The sequence below is a fragment of the Pogoniulus pusillus genome, chromosome 7 (genome assembly GCF_015220805.1).
Source record: "Pogoniulus pusillus isolate bPogPus1 chromosome 7, bPogPus1.pri, whole genome shotgun sequence".
NCBI classification, from domain to species: domain Eukaryota; kingdom Metazoa; phylum Chordata; class Aves; order Piciformes; family Lybiidae; genus Pogoniulus; species Pogoniulus pusillus.
Window position 1 is genome coordinate 40,761,338 of NC_087270.1, and position 17,175 is coordinate 40,778,512.

The 17,175-nt window shown below is 52.9% G+C and overlaps 1 protein-coding gene across 2 annotated transcripts in view; it reads left to right on the top strand.

Moving 5' to 3' along the window:
- The first annotated feature begins 4,359 nt into the window (after positions 1 to 4,359).
- The window catches only part of BLK (BLK proto-oncogene, Src family tyrosine kinase), a 53,539-nt gene continuing 40,723 nt past the window's right edge, over positions 4,360 to 17,175 (top strand). Inside the window, exons 1-2 of one of the 2 annotated variants that reach the window (XM_064146824.1) lie at positions 4,360 to 4,391; positions 16,077 to 16,170. In XM_064146824.1, the coding sequence (XP_064002894.1) occupies positions 16,078 to 16,170 (93 nt within the window). In that variant the 5' untranslated portion in view covers positions 4,360 to 4,391; position 16,077. Of the gene's footprint in view, positions 4,392 to 14,603; positions 14,759 to 16,076; positions 16,171 to 17,175 lie in introns of those variants that run through there. The other variant, XM_064146825.1, reaches the window with a different exon arrangement.

Here is a 17,175-nt window from a genome sequence, read left to right on the forward strand (position 1 = left end):
CCCAACCCTTTCAGTCTGTGCTCACAGCAGAGCTGCTGCAGCCTCTGAGCATCCTCGTGGCCATCTCGATGAAGTCTCATCTGGACCTTCTGAGATGCCTCTGTATCATCTGAAACAGACAAAAATGGCCATTCCTCTAACAAAAACCATCCCTAGAAATACTTAGCAGAGTTGTAGCCATGTTGCTCAGTGAAATGGTTCAGTGGTGGACTTGGAAGTGCTGGGTTAACAGTTGGAGTCAGCCTTAAAGGTCTTTTCCCACCTAAATGATTTCATGATCTCATGACCCTTGGGAACACTGCTAGTGACAGCTGCCAACTGCATGTGGCACCATTCACCATCACTCTCTGGATCCGGCCCTGAAGCCAGTTCTTGAACTACTGTGTCCAGTTCTGGGCTCCTCCATTGCAGAGAGATGTTGAGGTGCTGGAAGATGCTTGGAGAAGGGCAGCAAGGCTGGGGAGGGGCCTGGAGCACAGCCCTGTGAGGAGAGGCTGAGGGAGCTGGGGGTGTGCAGCCTGCAGCAGAGGAGGCTCAGGGCAGAGCTCATTGCTGTCTGCAGCTGCCTGCAGGGAGGCTGTAGCCAGGTGGGGTTGGGCTCTGCTGCCAGGCAAGCAGCAAGGGAAGAAGGGGACAGAGTGTCAAGGTGTGCCAGGGCAGGTCTAGGCTGGATGTTGTTAGGAAGTTGTTGTTAGAGAGAGTGATTGGCATTGGAATGGGCTGCCCAGGGAGGTGGTGGAGTCTCTGTGCCTGGAGGTGTTGAAGCCAAGCCTGGCTGGGGCACTTAGTGCCATGGTCTGGTTGCTTGGCCAGGGCTGGGTGCTAGGTTGGACTGGATGAGCTTGGAGCTCTCTTCCAACCTGCTTGATTCTGTGATTCTAAACCATCTGCATCTTCCCCTTGCCTCCTGGCTTTGGAGGTTTTCTCCTTGCAGGCAACCTTTCCACAGAGCATGGAGAAGCTGGACCTTCCAGAAGGGGAGTGTGGCTATTCCTTAGGGCCATGTGCCAGAAGCATCTTGCAGGAGCATCAATGGTTCCTTCTCAGTTGGTCACCCAATAAATGCATTTTCCCCAAAGCAAAGCCTCTGAGGCTCACTCTGCCCAGGCTGAGGATGTGGAGAGCAGGCTCTCAGCCATCACCATCCTATCCTCCACTCTCTGCAGAGAGGCTTGTCCCAGGAAAAGTCCTCTGGCTCTGCTGGAATGCCACCTGAGAGCCAGCCGACCTGGAAATGCGGCAGAGGCACCTGCAGAGGGCAGCAGGTCTCCAGCTAAAGTCGTCTGCTCCTTACCCCAAGAAAAGCAATGCAAGACCTGCAGGTGTGCTCACCTGGATGCTCATCTCCACGTACCACTGCGGGACCTGGGACTGGCCTTTTGCCCTGTTGCTCTGTTGTTTAATCTGGGGCAGCTTCTTTAAGGGATGGCTTTTCCCAGGTGGGATGGCACAAGGTTTTCTGAGCAACAGAGTGGAAATAGACCCCTGCAAAATTTCCTCCTGCACCCATCTGTTTGGCCCTCATCTGCTGTTGGATGATGATGAGGCAATGGCATCCTGGGCTGGCTCAGGAGCAGTGTGGGCAGCAGGACAAGGGAGGTTCTTCTGCCCCTGTGCTCAGCACTGCTCAGGCCACCCCTTGAGTGCTGTGTCCAGTTCTGGGCCCTTTAATTCAAGAGAGATTTGAGGTGCTGGAAGGTGTTGAGAGAAGGGCAGCAAGCCTGGGGAGGGTCCTGGAGCAGAGCCCTGTGAGGAGAGGCTGAGGGAGCTGGGGGTGTGCAGCCTGCAGCAGAGGAGGCTCAGGGCAGAGCTCATTGCTGTCTGCAGCTGCCTGCAGGGAGGCTGTAGCCAGGTGGGGTTGGGCTCTTCTGCCAGGCAAGCAGCAACAGAAGAAGGGGACAGAGTGTCAAGCTGTGCCAGGGGAGGTCTAGGCTGGATGTTGTTAGGAAGTTGTTGTCAGAGAGAGTGATTGGCATTGGAATGGGCTGCCCAGGGAGGTGGTGGAGTCTGTGTGGCTGGAGATGTTGAAGCCAAGCCTGGCTGGGGCACTTAGTGCCATGGTCTGGTTGCTTGTTGAGGGCTGGGTGCTAGGTTGGACTGGCTGAGCTTGGAGCTCTCTTCCAGCCTGCTTGATTCTGTGATTCCATTCTATGATTCTATCTCCTCCCACCCTGCTGCAGTGATGTGTGTGCTGGGACTGAGTCTTTTCCCATGGAAGGGCTTATCCATCACTGCCTTTAGGCCTCACTTGGAGTGTGGTGCAGAGTAGCTGCCACTCAGTGGGGTGTGACACAGAGAGGAACTGGGCTCTTGGGAATCTGGTGTAATGAGGCAGAGAGTACTGGAGCTGTTTCAGTGTAAAACAGGCTCAAGCAAAAGGGAAGATGTGCCTTGTAAATCGTTTCCCATGACTGCAGTAGGACAGTTGAAGCACACACAGGTGGATGGACCTTGGGTGGACACTGTCAGCTCAGACTTCAGCTACACCATTCTGTGACAACCTCCAACTGATTATTTTGACTACCTGAGTCAAAGAAGGGAAAGGCAAAGAAACCCCACCTCAGACACCTGCTTTAAGTTAGGGTGACTGAATGATGGATAAGCTGCAGCACCCCTGTCCTCATCACACCCCTCTGTACCAGAGTCAGACTCTGCTCACTCCCATGAAAAGAGCTGAGTGAGATCTCATAGAATCCACCAGGCCAGAAGAGACCTCGAATATCTTCAGGGATGGGGCCTCAACTACCTCCCTGGGCAACCTGTTCCAGTGTTCTGCCACCCTCATGGTAAAGAACTTGTTGCTAAGATCCAATCTGAATCTCCTCTGACCAATCTGAATCTCCTCTGACTTCAAACCATCTCCTCTCATCCTATCACTGCAGGCCTTTGCAAACAGTCTCTCTGTAGCCTTCTTGTATCATAGAATAATAGAACCAAGCAGGTTGGAAGAGAGCTCCAAGCTCAGCCAGCCCAACCTAGCACCCAGCCCTGGCCAAGCAACCAGACCATGGCACTAAGTGCCCCAGCCAGGCTTGGCTTCAACACTTCCAGGCACAGAGACTCCACCACCTCCCTGGGCAGCCCATTCCAATGCCAATCACTCTCTCTGACAACAACTTCCTAACAACATCCAGCCTAGACCTGCCCTGGCACACCTTGACACTGTGTCCCCTTCTTCCCTTGCTGCTTGCCTGGCAGCAGAGCCCAACCCCACCTGGCTACAGCCTCCCTTCAGGGAGCTGTAGACAGCAAGGTCCACTTCAGGCACTGCAAGGCTACTATTAGGTCTCCCTGGAGCCTTCTCCAAGCTGAAGTACCCTAGCTCCCTCTGCCTGTCCTCATGGCAGAGGTATTCCAGCCCCTTGATCATTTCCATGGCTCTCCTCTGGACCTGCTCCATCAGGTCCATGTCCTCCTTGTGTTGAGGGCTCCAGAGCTGGACGCAGTACTCCAGGTGAGGTCTCACCATAACAGAGTCCATTGGCAGAATCACCTCTCTCAGTCTGCTGGCCACACCTTCAGTTCAGCCCATTGAACAAGTCCTTAACATGTGAAGATCTGACAGGTTCTTAACATGCAGTGATGAAGAGATACCAGAATGTGCTGCCAGCTGCCTCCTGTAGCTCTTCCCTCTAGGACCTAAATGGCATCGCCTGCCTTGTGCCCACTGGCAGAAGGCAGCTAGCTCCCAGGAGGAACACCACCACCCTCTTCAGATGAGCTTTCAAGCAGAAGCAGAACCTCAAATGTCAAGTGAGGAAGATTACAGCACCGTAACCTCGATGATCAGAAAAGGGGAAACAGCTCAGACTAGACCCTGAGTGGTCCCCCTGAGGATTAGTCTCATGCAATAAATATCTTCACCCCTGCTATTGGTCCAGACTGCTGGTAGCTGTGAATGGCCCAATCTAGAAAAGCCAAGGACCTGTCTTTCCCCTCCCATTTGCAGACCAGTTGGTGGCTTCAGCAGACGACTTTTGACTCACAGCAGCTTGAATAAGAGCGATCCAGGGCACAGTTTGCAGCAGGAAGGTAGGGGGTTTTTTATAGCCTGCTGAACCTTTGTGGCTGAGTTCTTCAGAGGCAGACCCTGTGCTACCATTAGAGCTAAATGAGCAGTGTGGTTCTACTACCAGCCCTTCATTGCTATAAATGCAACACACCACTTCTAATTGTCATTCAGCTGCTGTTGACAGGAAACCACTAACAGCAGCCAACCGACGACGCCAAGGAGAATTAGGCTTTCTCTTTCCCCATGCTCTAAGGATTGAAGCTTCTCAAGGCAAGCTTATGGTCTTCAGCACACAACCTGCCAGGGATTGCTGTTAGCTCTGGTGGACAGCTGGGATTGAGCAGGATATGATTTAACCCGAAAAAAAAGGAATCACCAGGTAAGAGGAAATGATTTTGCAGCCTTTTTGTTCATCTCCTGCCGCCTGTTTGTTGCCTGCAGCTCCTCTGGGTGCATCACCTTGAGTATTGTGTTCAGCTCTGGGCTCCCCAGTTTAAAAGGGACGTTGAGATGCTTGAGCGTGTCCAGAGAAGGGCGACGAGGCTGGGGAGAGGCCTTGAGCACAGCCCTACGAGGAGAGGCTGAGGGAGCTGGGATTGGTTAGCCTGGAGAAGAGGAGGCTCAGGGGTGACCTTATTGCTGTCTACAACTACCTGAGGGGTGGTTGTGGCCAGGAGGAGGTTGCTCTCTTCTCTCAGGTGGCCAGCACCAGAACGAGAGGACACAGCCTCAAGCTGTGCCAGGGGAGATTTAGGCTGGAGGTGAGGAGAAAGTTCTTCCCTGAGAGAGTCATTGGACACTGGAATGGGCTGCCCGGGGAGGTGGTGGAGTCGCCGTCCCTGGAGCTGTTCAAGGCAGGACTGGACGTGGCACTTGGTGCCATGGTCTGGCCTTGAGCTCTGTGGTAAAGGGTTGGACCTGATGATCTGTGAGGTCTCTTCCAACCCTGATGATACTGTGATACTACTATGATATGGTACTATGATACTATACTATGATACTACATCTCCTTAGAGCATCTATAGCTCATAGGATCAGAGAATCAGTCAGGGTGGAAAGGGAGCACAAGGAGCAGCCACTTCTAACCCCCCTGCCATGCCCAGGGACACCCTACCCTAGAGCAGGCTGCACACAGCCTCACACAGCCTGGCCTCAAACACCTCCAGCCATGGGGCCTCAACCACCTCCCTGGGCAACCCATTCCAGCCTCTCACCACTCTCCTGCTCAACAACTTCCTCCTCACCTCCAGCCTCACTCTCCCCACCTCCAGCTTTGCTCCATTCCCCCCACTCCTGCCACTCCCTCACAGCCTCAAAAGTCCCTCCCCAGCCCCCTTCAGATCCTGGAAGGCCACAAGAAGGTTCCCTGGGAGCCTCCTCTGCTCCAGCCTGCACAGCCCCAACTCTTTCAGTCTGTGCTCACAGCAGAGCTGATGCAGCCTCTGAGCATCTCCTGGCCCTGCTCTGGACACACTCCAGCATCTCCACAGCCCTCTTGTAATGGAGGCTCCAGAGCTGGCTGCAGTACTCCAGGTGGGGTCTCAGCAGAGCACAGCAGAGGGGCAGAATCCCCTCCCTGGCCCTGCTGGCCACACTTCTGCTGCTGCAGCCCAGGCTCTGCTTGGCTTTCTGGGCTGCAAGTGCACACTGCTGGCTCCTGTTGAGCTTCTCCTCTAGCAGCACCCTCGAGTGCCTCTCCTGAGGGCTGCTCTCCAGCCACTCACTGCCCAGCCTGCATTTGTGCTTGGGATTTGGCCCATCTCTGTCTATTGTGTATGGACTGGTGATAATTAAGCCCTTAAAGGTTTGGAGTAGTATGCTCAAGGGAATGGACTCTACTGGTGCTGACAGGGGCAAGGTGCATCCTTTTCTTTCCTTCTGAAACTGAAGCACTCTCCAAGGTGGGACTGATGCTTTAAGTCAGAAGCTGACCCAGCAGGCTCTCTGTTTGGCACAATCCTACCTCTTTCTCTTAAAAAATCCCATAAATTTAGATGAAATCCCCTTTGAAAGTGAGGAGTGAATGAGTTTCTTCCAGCTGAATTCCTCAGAAAGGAGAAAGCAAAACCAGGGATCCAATTCCGAATGTAAGGGGTGAAAGTTTGGATGCTGAGGCTCAATCTTTGCTGTGTATCTTTTGGAGAAGAATGGAGGCTTTAATTCTCCTGCCAAGCAGCACACCTGAGGCTGAGGATCTTTCCTTTCTGGTTTTTTCACCCAGCAGATAGGTTGGATGGTATCCTTGGAAGCAGCATTTTGCTTTCACTAACTTCTCCATTTAAGTAGTAGTAGGTTAAGAGTAGCTGAGAATGAAGCTTCTTGGCAAGCTGGAGATCTCCAGCAGGATGAAAGGGCAGTTCAAGGCACTTGGTGCCATGGTCTAGCCTTGAGCTCTGTGGTAAAGGGTTGGACTTGATGATCTGTGAGGTCTCTTTCAACCCTGATGATACTGTGATACTGTGAAGGATGCACTTAGTGCTTCTTCCTCTCATCTACACCACCTCTGCAACTTAGCTAACATTTAGGCCAGACTCAAATTTCTGCAGCACTCTAATTTGGAGCATGTGTATCTCAGAAGCCATCTCCTTGTCTGCTGTGCCTCTTCTGGGAGGGAAGAGCAGTGGGAGCATCTTGTGAACGAAGCACCTTGGGCATGAAGCACCTTGGGCATGAAGGACCTTGTGTGTGAAGCACCTTGTGCATGAAACACCTCCTGTATGAAGCACCATGTGCATGAAGCACGTTGTGATTTGCATCTCAGGCCTCCTCAGCAGTTTACACAGGGCTCTGTGGCCAGTGATGCCTGGCAAGGACTAGGGGAAATGGAGCGAAGCTGGAGGTGGGGAGAGTGAGAGTGGAGGTGAGGAGGAAGTTGTTGAACAGGAGAGTGGTGAGAGGCTGGACTGGGTTGCCCAGGGAGGTGGTTGAGGCCCCATGGCTGGAGGTGTTTGAGGCCAGGCTGTGTGAGGCTGTGTGCAGCCTGCTCTAGGGTAGGGTGTCCCTGGGCATGGCAGGGGGGTTGGAACTGGCTGCTCCTTGTGCTCCCTTCCAACCCTGCCTGATTCTATGATTCTATGATTCTAAGGCAATGCTCTTCAAGATGCTCCAGGTACCCTGCTTGTGCAATAGGGATGTTTCTTTCCTTTATGGCAGGGTTTCTGAGGCATTTAATCAATGACAGACATGTAAAAGTGCAAAATTAGGCACTTAGTGCCATGGTCTTGTTAATTGGATAGGGCTGGGTGCTAGGTTGGACTGGCTGAGCTTGGAGGTCTCTTCCACCCTGCTTGATTCTGTGATTCTATGATGAGTTGGGTGCACTGTCAGCAGTGAAGATTCCTGATGCACAGAGAGCACACACATGAGCTCCCTGCACTGGTACTTGGTGGAAGAGAGAAGGCAGATAAAGATGAAGAAGAAAAAGGGGACAGCTGCAGGGTACTGAACACTCCTTCATTAATATGCATCATTAGTCATTCTGTCAAGGTGTAAGCCATTTTTATGATAAGAATTGAATCATAGAATCATAGAATCATAGAATCAGGCAGGTGGGAAGAGAGCTCCAAGCTCATCCAGTCCAACCTAGCACCCAGCCCTGGCCAATCAACCAGACCATGGCTATAAGTGATAGAAACGTAGAATCAACCAGGTTGAAGTGATGGAATCATAGAATCAAGCAGGTTGGAAGAGAGCTCCAAGCTCATCCAGCCCAACCTAGCACCCAGCCCTCAACAAGCAACCAGACCATGGCACTAAGTGCCCCAGCCAGGCTTGGCTTCAACACCTCCAGGCACAGAGACTCCACCACCTCCCTGGGCAGCCCATTCCAATGCCAATCACTCTCTCTGCCAGGAACTTCAACCTAACATCCAGCCTAGACCTGCCCTGGCACAGCTTAAGACTCTGTCCCCCAGAGCTTATGATTTCTTGCCCATGTTTGGTTTTGTCTCCCAGACTTCCCACAGCATTTTCACTATAGTGATATACAAAAAGCTGAGGGGGAAAAACAACCCCAAACTTCTGGCCCATTTTTGGTTCCTTCTGCCAAAATAGGGCAACAGCTGCGCCTTGAGGGTTATGAAGTCAAAGGCTGAACTTTGTGATGGTGGAGGAAAGATCTGAGATTAGGTGACCTTTAAAGATCACTTCCAACTCAAAGTGTCCTGTGCTTCTAAGGGAAAATTGTGCACAGTTGCTACTGGCATTTATTTATCTGCTTTACTAAAGACTTCTATGTTCTGCTCTATCAGCCTGGGGGGTTCTGGCATCCATTTACACCCTGAAGTCTCAGCTGAGCTGCTGGACTCACCAATCCCTGTTAAAGGTTGTGGAGTCTCCTTCTCTGGAGCCTTTCAAGGCCTGTCTGGGTGTGTTCCTTTGTGATTTGTGTTGGATTGTCCTGCTCTGGCAGGGGGTTGGACTCAGTGGTCTCCTTGGGTCCCTTCCAGCCCCTAACATCCTGTGAGCCTGTAAATAAGCCCATGATAGTCCAGCTGAGCATCCCAGTTCTGCACAACCTGGCCTGTGCATCCATTTCAGACAAGAAGAGCACAGAATCAGAGAATCACAGAACGTTAGGGGTTGGAAGGGACCTCTTGAGCTCACTGAGTCCAACCTCTCTGACAAAGCAGCATCACCTAGGGCAGGTCACACAGGAATGCAGCCAGAAGAGTCTTGAAAGTCTCCAGAGAAGGAGACTCCACAACCTCTCTGAGCAGCCTGTTCCAGGGCTCTGTCACCCCAACCATAAAGAAGTTACTCCTCACATCGAGGTGGAACCTCCTGTGTTCTAGCTTGTACCTGCTGTTCCTTGTCTTACCACTGGGCACTGCCAAAAAGAGACCATCACCTTCACCCTGACACCCTCTTGCCAGATGTTTATAGCCATTGATAAGATCCCCTCTTAGCCTTCTCTTCTCAAGACTAAAGAGCCCCATTTCTCTTGGTCTTTCTTGATAGCAGAGATGTTTCAGTCCCACAGTCACCCTCCAGTGCTCTCCATTGGACTCTCTCCCTGTCTCTCTTGGATTGAGGGAGCCCCAAACTTGACACAGCTTGTTTATTTCTGCTTTGTGACTTTCCTCTTGACTGATGTTTTAGCCTTTTCTTCTCCTTCATGTGCACACCTGAATCCAAAAATGGTCTTGAGGCCATATTTAGGTTGAGAAGAGGCAGGGTGCAGAAACAGACCACTCTGGATTTAGAATCGTAGAACCAGTCAGGGTTGGAAGGGACAATGAGGAGCAACCAGTTCCAACCCCCTGCCATGGACAGGGACACCCTACCCTAGAGCAGGCTGGCCAGAGCCCCATCCAGCCTGGCCTTAAACACCTCCAGGGATGGTGCCAATAGGTTGGACTGGATGAGCTTGGGGACCTCTTCCAACTTGGTTGATTCTATGATTCTATATAAGTAGGTCAGGGCTGAATGATAGGCTGGACTGGATGAGCCTAGAGGTCTCTTCCAACCTGCTTGTTTCTTCACAGAGAGAGTGATTGGCATTGGAATGGGCTGCCCAGGGAGGTGGTGGAGTTACTGTCCATGGAGGTGTTGAAGCCAAGCCTGGCTGGGGCACTTAGTGCCATGGTCTGGTTGCTTGTTGAGGTCTGGGTGCTAGGTTGGGCTGGATGAGCTTGGAGGTCTCTTCCAACCTGGTTGGTTCTATGATTCTATGATCCTGTACAAGTAGGGAGTGCCCCAGGACCCCACTCCCCAGTGATCTGCATGCTGTGTCTGTACAGCAGGGAGCAGAGGGTGCCTTGCAAGACACAGCCATGCAGATTCAGTGAGGGAAGAGCATAGAATCACAGAATCAGTCAGGGTTGGAAGGGAGCACAAGGAGCAGCCAGTTCCAACCCCCCTGCCATGCCCAGGGACACCCTACCCTAGAGCAGGCTGCACACAGCCTCAGCCAGCCTGGCCTCAAACACCTCCAGCCATGGGGCCTCAACCACTTCCCTGGGCAACCCCTGCCAGCCTCTCACCACTCCCATGCTGAAGAAGGGCTCACAGCACTTTCTGAGCAGGCACATATGGACACAAGATAACTCCCCCATTTTTTGGCTTCTCTCCTTCCCCTCCACATTTCCCTTCTGTCCACCATAAAAAGGCCTTTTCCTTGCTGCTCTTCCACTCCTGACAAGACTCTGAAGGCAACCAAGCGTTGAGTCCATGTGGGTGAGCTCCACCCTTGCCAATCATTTCCTGCAAGCCCACAGGTTTCATCTGTGGGCAAGAATTTAGCACGACAGCTGGGGCTAAATCCAGCCCTAGCCCTTGGTAGCCCCAAAGTTTCCATTCCCAGCCTCAGCCTGTGTGGTGCAATCAGCTTCCTCGTTAGCACCGTGGTGCAAGAGCAGAAGTAGCTGAGTGGGTTAAAACAGGATTCAATTCCCTCTAGACAGAGGTCTTGGCAACAGATAATAACCTCAGGCTGCTGCTGCTTGTGGTGGAAGAGGTAGCTGCAGCGCTGGGCATCACTCTGAAACTCAGAAGACATCTCCATGTGAAACAGGATCTACAGGGGCAGGGTTACTGCCTGAAAAAGGGATAAGTCCCGGAACTGGACACAGCACTCCAGGGGTGTCCTGAGCAGTGCTGAGCACAGGGGCACAAGAACCTCCCTTGTCCTGCTGCCCACACTGCTCCTGAGCCAGCCCAGGATGCCATTGGCTCTGCTGCCCACCTGGGCACTGCTGCCTCCTCTGCAGCTCCTCTCTCCCAGCAACCTGCAGGTCTGCAGCTACCTGAAGGGAGGCTGTAGCCAGGTGGGGCCACGAGATGTCCAGGCTGGAGGAAACAGAGGAGGTTTGTGAAGGATGGGATGTGCCCCAGTTGAAATGCAGAGGCAGAGACAAGGTTTCTTAAACACCAAAAAGCTTCTCTGGGGTGCAATAAGCAGACCAGGCCATATCTAAACCTTTTAACTTCTTGCTTCTGAGCTGCTTGAATTGTGGCTGTTGCTGGAAGGGTCTGTGCAGGAGCTTGGCTGAAGCTGCTGGGTTTCCCCACTGCCAGCATCAGGACCAGGTCTCAAATCAGAAGCAGGTTGCTCTCTGGAGCTGCCATGCCAGCACTCTGTTTCCCAAGATGACTTGGCAGCCAGCAGCCTATCTCTAAGCCTTTGCTGCACCTCATGGAGCTGCACCTCACGGTAGCTCCTCCTTCCCACCTCAGCAGTGGAGGACAAGCAGCCTTCTAAAAAGCAGCTTCCCTTTTCATAGGAATAGGAAGTGAAGCTTGCTTAGCAAAGAGAGGGCAGGCACCTCAGATGTGCTCCCCACCAAAGGACCAGCCACTGCCCTAAAGCAGGAAGTGCTCCAGCTAGACCTGAAGATGTCTTCTCCTTCCCCAGCCCCACTTTCACCACCTCCATCTCTGTCCCCTGCCCTTAGCTGGAGGAAAGATGAGCAAAAAAACCAATGCAGACTGGCAAGGGAGAAGTCTGGAAAGTCTGCAGAGGCTTCCTCATTTCTGCACCTCCTTGGTATGCAAAGGGCAGGCCTGATGTCTAAAAGCAGGTTGGATGAGGCACTTAGTGCCATGGGTGAGTTAATTACAAGTGTTAGGTGCTAGGTTGGACTGGATAATCTCAGAGAGCTGTCCCAACCTGGTTGTATCTGTGATTCTGTGAGCTAACATAAGAGCCCAGATGCAGCCACCTACTTTTGACAGGAGCCACAATATTGCCTGCTTTAGTAGCCAAAATGCTGCCTGGCAGAGCTCAGGAAGTCCAAGGTCTCCAGATGGAGGTTGGTAGATTGGTTATAACACATTGGCAGCTCCCAGGAGCAGCTCCTCACTGCAGTTAAGCTTTTCATCTGAGGAAAGGGTGGGCTGCATGAGGCACTTAGTGCCATGGTCTGGTTGCTTGGCCAGGGCTGGGTGCTAGGTTGGACTGGATGATCTTGGAGCTCTCTTCCAACCTGCTTGATTCTATGATGCTGTGACTCTGCAGTACACCTGGTGAGGGGTGATGGAGTGGGTGTCTGTTCTGGATGTCTTCAGAATCACCTTCTGCTGACCTTCAGGCATGAGCCCTCAGTACTTGCAGACCCCTGTTTATGACAGAGTCATCCTTGCAGCCCTCCAAGAGGCTTTTGTCCTTTGCCAGGAGCACAGAGCAGCCCAGAGCCAGGGCTGATTTCCATGAAATCCACCCCCTAGTGGAAAGGACACAGAGAGAGTGATTGGCATTGGAATAGGCTGCCCAGGGAGGTGGTGGAGTTGCTGTCCCTGGAGGTGTTGAAGCAAAGCCTGGCTGGGGCACTTAGTGCCATGGTCTGGTTGATTGGCCAGGGCTGGGTGCTAGGTTGGAGTGGATGATCTCGGAGGTCTCTTCCAACCTGCTTGATTCTATGATTCTATGACACTTCATGGCCCCAGGAGCAGTGTCAGGGCATCAGGCACATGCATCCTGGAGTAGCTGCTCCCATCTCACACAGCCTCACATCCTCAACCAGCCTCGACTTATCCTTGGGTCTTATGGGTGGCAAAGGTGCTCAACCCTGACCTTAGCCTTTGTCAAGCCTTTCCTCTTATAAACACCACCACCAGCCTGTGGGCAACCTTTAAGTTGTGCTTCACACTTTGTGGATGTCAGCTGATGTTTGTCCTCGCTGAGAGCAGCCCACGTACAAGACACATGAGCTCATTCCAGCCTCAAGCTGCCTGAGGCCGAGACCCTTCCCTCCTCCTGCCCCATATAGCACCAAAAATACATCATGCAATTGCCCACAGAGCTTTGCACAGTGGTTTTGGGAGTCTCAACTCTGCAGTAGCTTAAAGGGATACACTGAAAACATCCTGCAGCAGCCAACTCTGCTTCTGGGCATCCTCCAGAAAGCTCCAGGAGTCTGTAGAAAGAAATCCTGACTTCTTGTGCAATATCTGTCTCCCAGGAGGGAGGCATTTCAGCCTCCCTACTCAACCTGCTGAGACAGAATGAGAAAGTCACTTCCTCAGTGTCACCCACGAGTCCCTGACCAGGCCTCCTTGCGTTAGACCATGCTGCCATGGTTCAGTAGGTTCATAGAGGGTTGGGGCTTGCTGGACCTGTGGTTGGATGGAGGCAATGCCAAGCACAAATGCAGGCTGGGCAGTGAGTGGCTGGAGAGCAGCCCTGAGGAGAGGGACTTGGGGGTGCTGCTGGAGGAGAAGCTCAACAGCAGCCAGCAGTGTGCACTTGCAGCCCAGAAAGCCAAGCAGAGCCTGGGCTGCAGCAGCAGCAGTGTGGCCAGCAGGGCCAGGGAGGGGATTCTCTCCCTCTGCTCTGCTCTGCTGAGACCCCACCTGGAGTACTGCAGCCAGCTCTGGAGCCCCCATTACAAGAGGAATGTGGAGATGCTGGAGTGTGTCCAGAGCAGGGCCAGGAGGATGCTCAGAGGCTGCAGCAGCTCTGCTGTGAGCAGAGCCTGAAAGAGTTGGGGCTGTGCAGGCTGGAGCAGAGGAGGCTCCCAGGTGACCTTCTTGTGGCCTTCCAGCATCTGAAGGGGGCTACAAAAGGGCTGGGGAGGGACTTTTGAGGCTGTCAGGGAGTGTCAGGAGTGGGGGGAATGGAGCAAAGCTGGAGGTGGGGAGAGTGAGGCTGGAGGTGAGGAGGAAGTTGTTGAGCAGGAGAGTGGTGAGAGGCTGGACTGGGTTACCCAGGGAGGTGGTTGAGGCCCCATGGCTGGAGGTGTTTGAGGCCAGGCTGTGTGAGGCTGTGTGCAGCCTGCTCTAGGGTAGGGTGTCCCTGGGCATGGCAGGGGGGTTGGCACTGGCTGCTCCTTGTGCTCCCTTTCCACCCTGACTGATTCTGTGGTTCTATGATTTTATGATTCTATGATTCCATTACTCTATCAGAGGCATTTCATTTGAGAGAGCTCTTCTCTTCTCTTCTCTTCTCTTCTCTTCTCTTCTCTTCTCTTCTCTTCTCTTCTCTTCTCTTCTCTTCTCTTCTCTTCTCTTCTCTTCTCTTCTCTTCTCTTCTCTTCTCTTCTCTTCTCTTCTCTTCTCTTCTCTTCTCTTCTCTTCTCTTCTCTTCTCTTCTCTTCTCTTCTCTTCTCTTCTCTTCTCTTCTCTTCTCTTCTCTTCTCTTCTCTTCTCTTCTCTTCTCTTCTCTTCTCTTCTCTTCTCTTCTCTTCTCTTCTCTTCTCTTCTCTTCTCTTCTCTTCTCTTCTCTTCTCTTCTCTCTCTTTGTTCCATCCCAGAAAGGAAAGGTCACTGCAAACCCAGTTGGCCATCTCCTAACACCTGCTGGCCTGCACAGTGGAAACACAGCCCATTCTCAGCCCTCCTGGCTGCTGGTGATGACAGCTGTTGATGGCCTCTGGATTTTACTGAGGGTTGTGTCTGAATTCCCCTCGGAATTCTCACCTTCCTCACTGCTATTTTCACTGGCCAGGTTGTCCAATTGTTGGCAATTTCCACACACCCTCCAGATGATTGATTTTATATTCCAAATAGAGCAAGGAATCCCTGGAGGGGGAGGGGGGAGGAGGAAAGAATCAGTCCTGACACGAAGACCTGATTAAAAAAAGAAAGCCCATTAAAAGCACCTGAGAAAATCAGGCTGCTCCTGCAGCCTGGGGCTGCAACAGTGAGAGCAGCTGGTCCCATGGATGCTGTGGCCCTGGTGGGAACCAGAGGTCTCTAACAGAGGAGTTCTGCAAAGTCCCTCAGCCCCATGGAGCACCTGTCATGGGTCCGGCCAGCGCTTCGCTCAGCCTCGGATCGTGTCTCCAGGAGCAGCAGCGTAGGATGCAGGCAAGTAGGGAACATCCTGCAGTCCATCCACATCCCAGCCCGAGGCTGAGGAGACAGCCAGCAGCTTTTCCTCTGCCCTCTTCCTCTCTCCAATCCTGCCTGTAGATGATGCCCAGCATGCTCTGTTTCCCTTTCTGTGGGGATCCCCAGCCGGGATGGTTTGCATGGATGCTCTTCCCTTGGCTTGCTGCAACAGGAGCAGAGGACAAATCAGTGCCAAAGGTGCACCCTCCTGTCCTCCCCTGTCCTCCAGGGCCTGAGGGGGAAGGGAGGGTTTGTTGCTGTCTACAACTACCTGAAGTAAGGCTTTAGCCAGGTGGGGTTGGGCTCTTCTGCCAGGCAGCCAGCAACAGAGCAAGGGGACACAGCCTCAAGCTGTGCCAGGGCAGGTCTAGGCTGGATGTTAGGAGGAAATTCTTGCAAAGAGACTTCAGAGAGCATCAGGGAACCAAGCAGAAATCCATATCTTGAGTGCTGTGTCCAGTTCTGGGATCCTCCATTCAAGAGAGATGTTGAGGTGCTGGAAGGTGTTTGGAGAAGGGCAGCAAGGCTGGGGAGGGGCCTGGAGCAGAGCCCTGTGAGGAGAGGCTGAGGGAGCTGGGGGTGTGCAGCCTGCAGCAGAGGAGGCTCAGGGCAGAGCTCATTGCTGCCTGCAGCTGCCTGCAGGGAGGCTGTAGCCAGGTGGGGTTGGGCTCTGCTGCCAGGCAGCCAGCAACAGAACAAGGGGACACAGCCTCTAGCTGTGTCAGGACACGTTCAGGCTGGCTGTTAGGAGGAAGTTGTTGTCAGAGAGAGTGATTGGCATTGGAATGGGCTGCCCAGGGAGGTGGTGGAGTCTCTGTGCCTGGAGGTGTTGAAGCCAAGCCTGGCTGAGGCACTTAGTGCCATGGTCTGGTTGACTGGATAGGGCTGGGTGCTAGGTTGGGCTGGATGAGCTTGGAGATCTCTTCCAACCTGCTTGAGTCTGTGATGATGATTCCATGATGATTCTCTGATGATTCTCAAAGGCCAAGGCTGCAGTAGGACTGTAGAGAGGATGATTGGTAGCATTGTAGAATCTTCAAGCAACCTAATCTAGGTTGGACTGGATGATCTTGGAGCTCTCTTCCAACCTGGTTGATTCTATGATTCTGGTACTGGAATATTTTTGTCATTAACACATTACTTCATCAGCTCCCTTCACTGTCCCATTGCTCTGCATTCTCACCTTTTCCAGCTTGCTCTTCAGGAGTGAGGAGATTCTTTCCTCCTCCAGTGCCTGCTCCTTTCCCCAAAAGCATCCTCATTAAAACCAAGTAATTTGTGACCTTCTTTGCAGGATGGGGTTGCTTGGGAGCAAGAACCAGTTGATGCCCAATGCATCTGGAAGCAACCCAAAACCCAAGAGCAAACCTCCTCCTGCCCCTCCCAAGGTAAGCCTGCAGTTGTATGTCCTGTGGGGATCCTCCACACATCAGTCAGTGTCTGGAGTGATGCAGGCCACACTGGTGTGTGCCAGCAGCAAGCTGAGGACTCTTATTTCCTAAAGCTTGGCCACCACTTGGGAAATGTTTGTTCCAAAGGTGGAAAACAAACCTTTATGTCTGGCTTACCCCATGAGCTTCTGTCCAATCAAGCTTTTCTTGCTCTGGGGCTTGTTGCTCTGCCAGAAAAGATGCCACTTTCTTTTTGGAGTTGTGTTGTGGCCAAGAATGGTCTGAGCAGGCTGGTGGTAGCCAGCAGGAGGAGGGAGGTGGTCATGTTCCTGTGCTTGGACTGGTGAGGCTTCATCTTGAATGCTGTGTTCATTTTTGGGCACTTCACTGCATAAGGGCTATGGATGTGCTGGAGAGTGTCCAGAGCAGGGCCAGGAGGATGCTCAGAGGCTGCAGCAGCTCTGCTGTGAGCACAGACTGAAAGAGTTGGGGCTGTGCAGGCTGGAGCAGAGGAGGCTCCCAGGAGACCTTCTTGTGGCCTGCCAGCATCTGAAGTGGGCTCCAAAAAAGCTGGGGAGGGACTTTTGAGGCTGTGAGGGAGTGGCAGGAGTGGGGGGAATGGAGCAAAGCTGGAGGTGGGGAGAGTGAGAGTGGAGGTGAGGAGGAAGTTGTTGAGCAGGAGAGTGGTGAGAGGCTGGACTGGGTTGCCCAGGGAGGTGGTTGAGGCCCCATGGCTGGAGGTGTTTGAGGCCAGGCTGTGTGAGGCTGTGTGCAGCCTGCTCTAGGGTAGGGTGTCCCTGGGCATGGCAGGGGGCTTGGAACTGGCTGCTCCTTGTGGTCCCTTCCAACCCTGCCTGATTCTGTGATTGTGTGATTTTATGATTCTATGAAGGACACTGAGGTGCTGCAGCATGTCCAGAGAAGGGCAGTGAAGCTGCTGAAAGGTCTACAGGACAAGTCTTATGTGGAGTGGCTGAAAGAACTGGGATTGCTTAGCCTGGA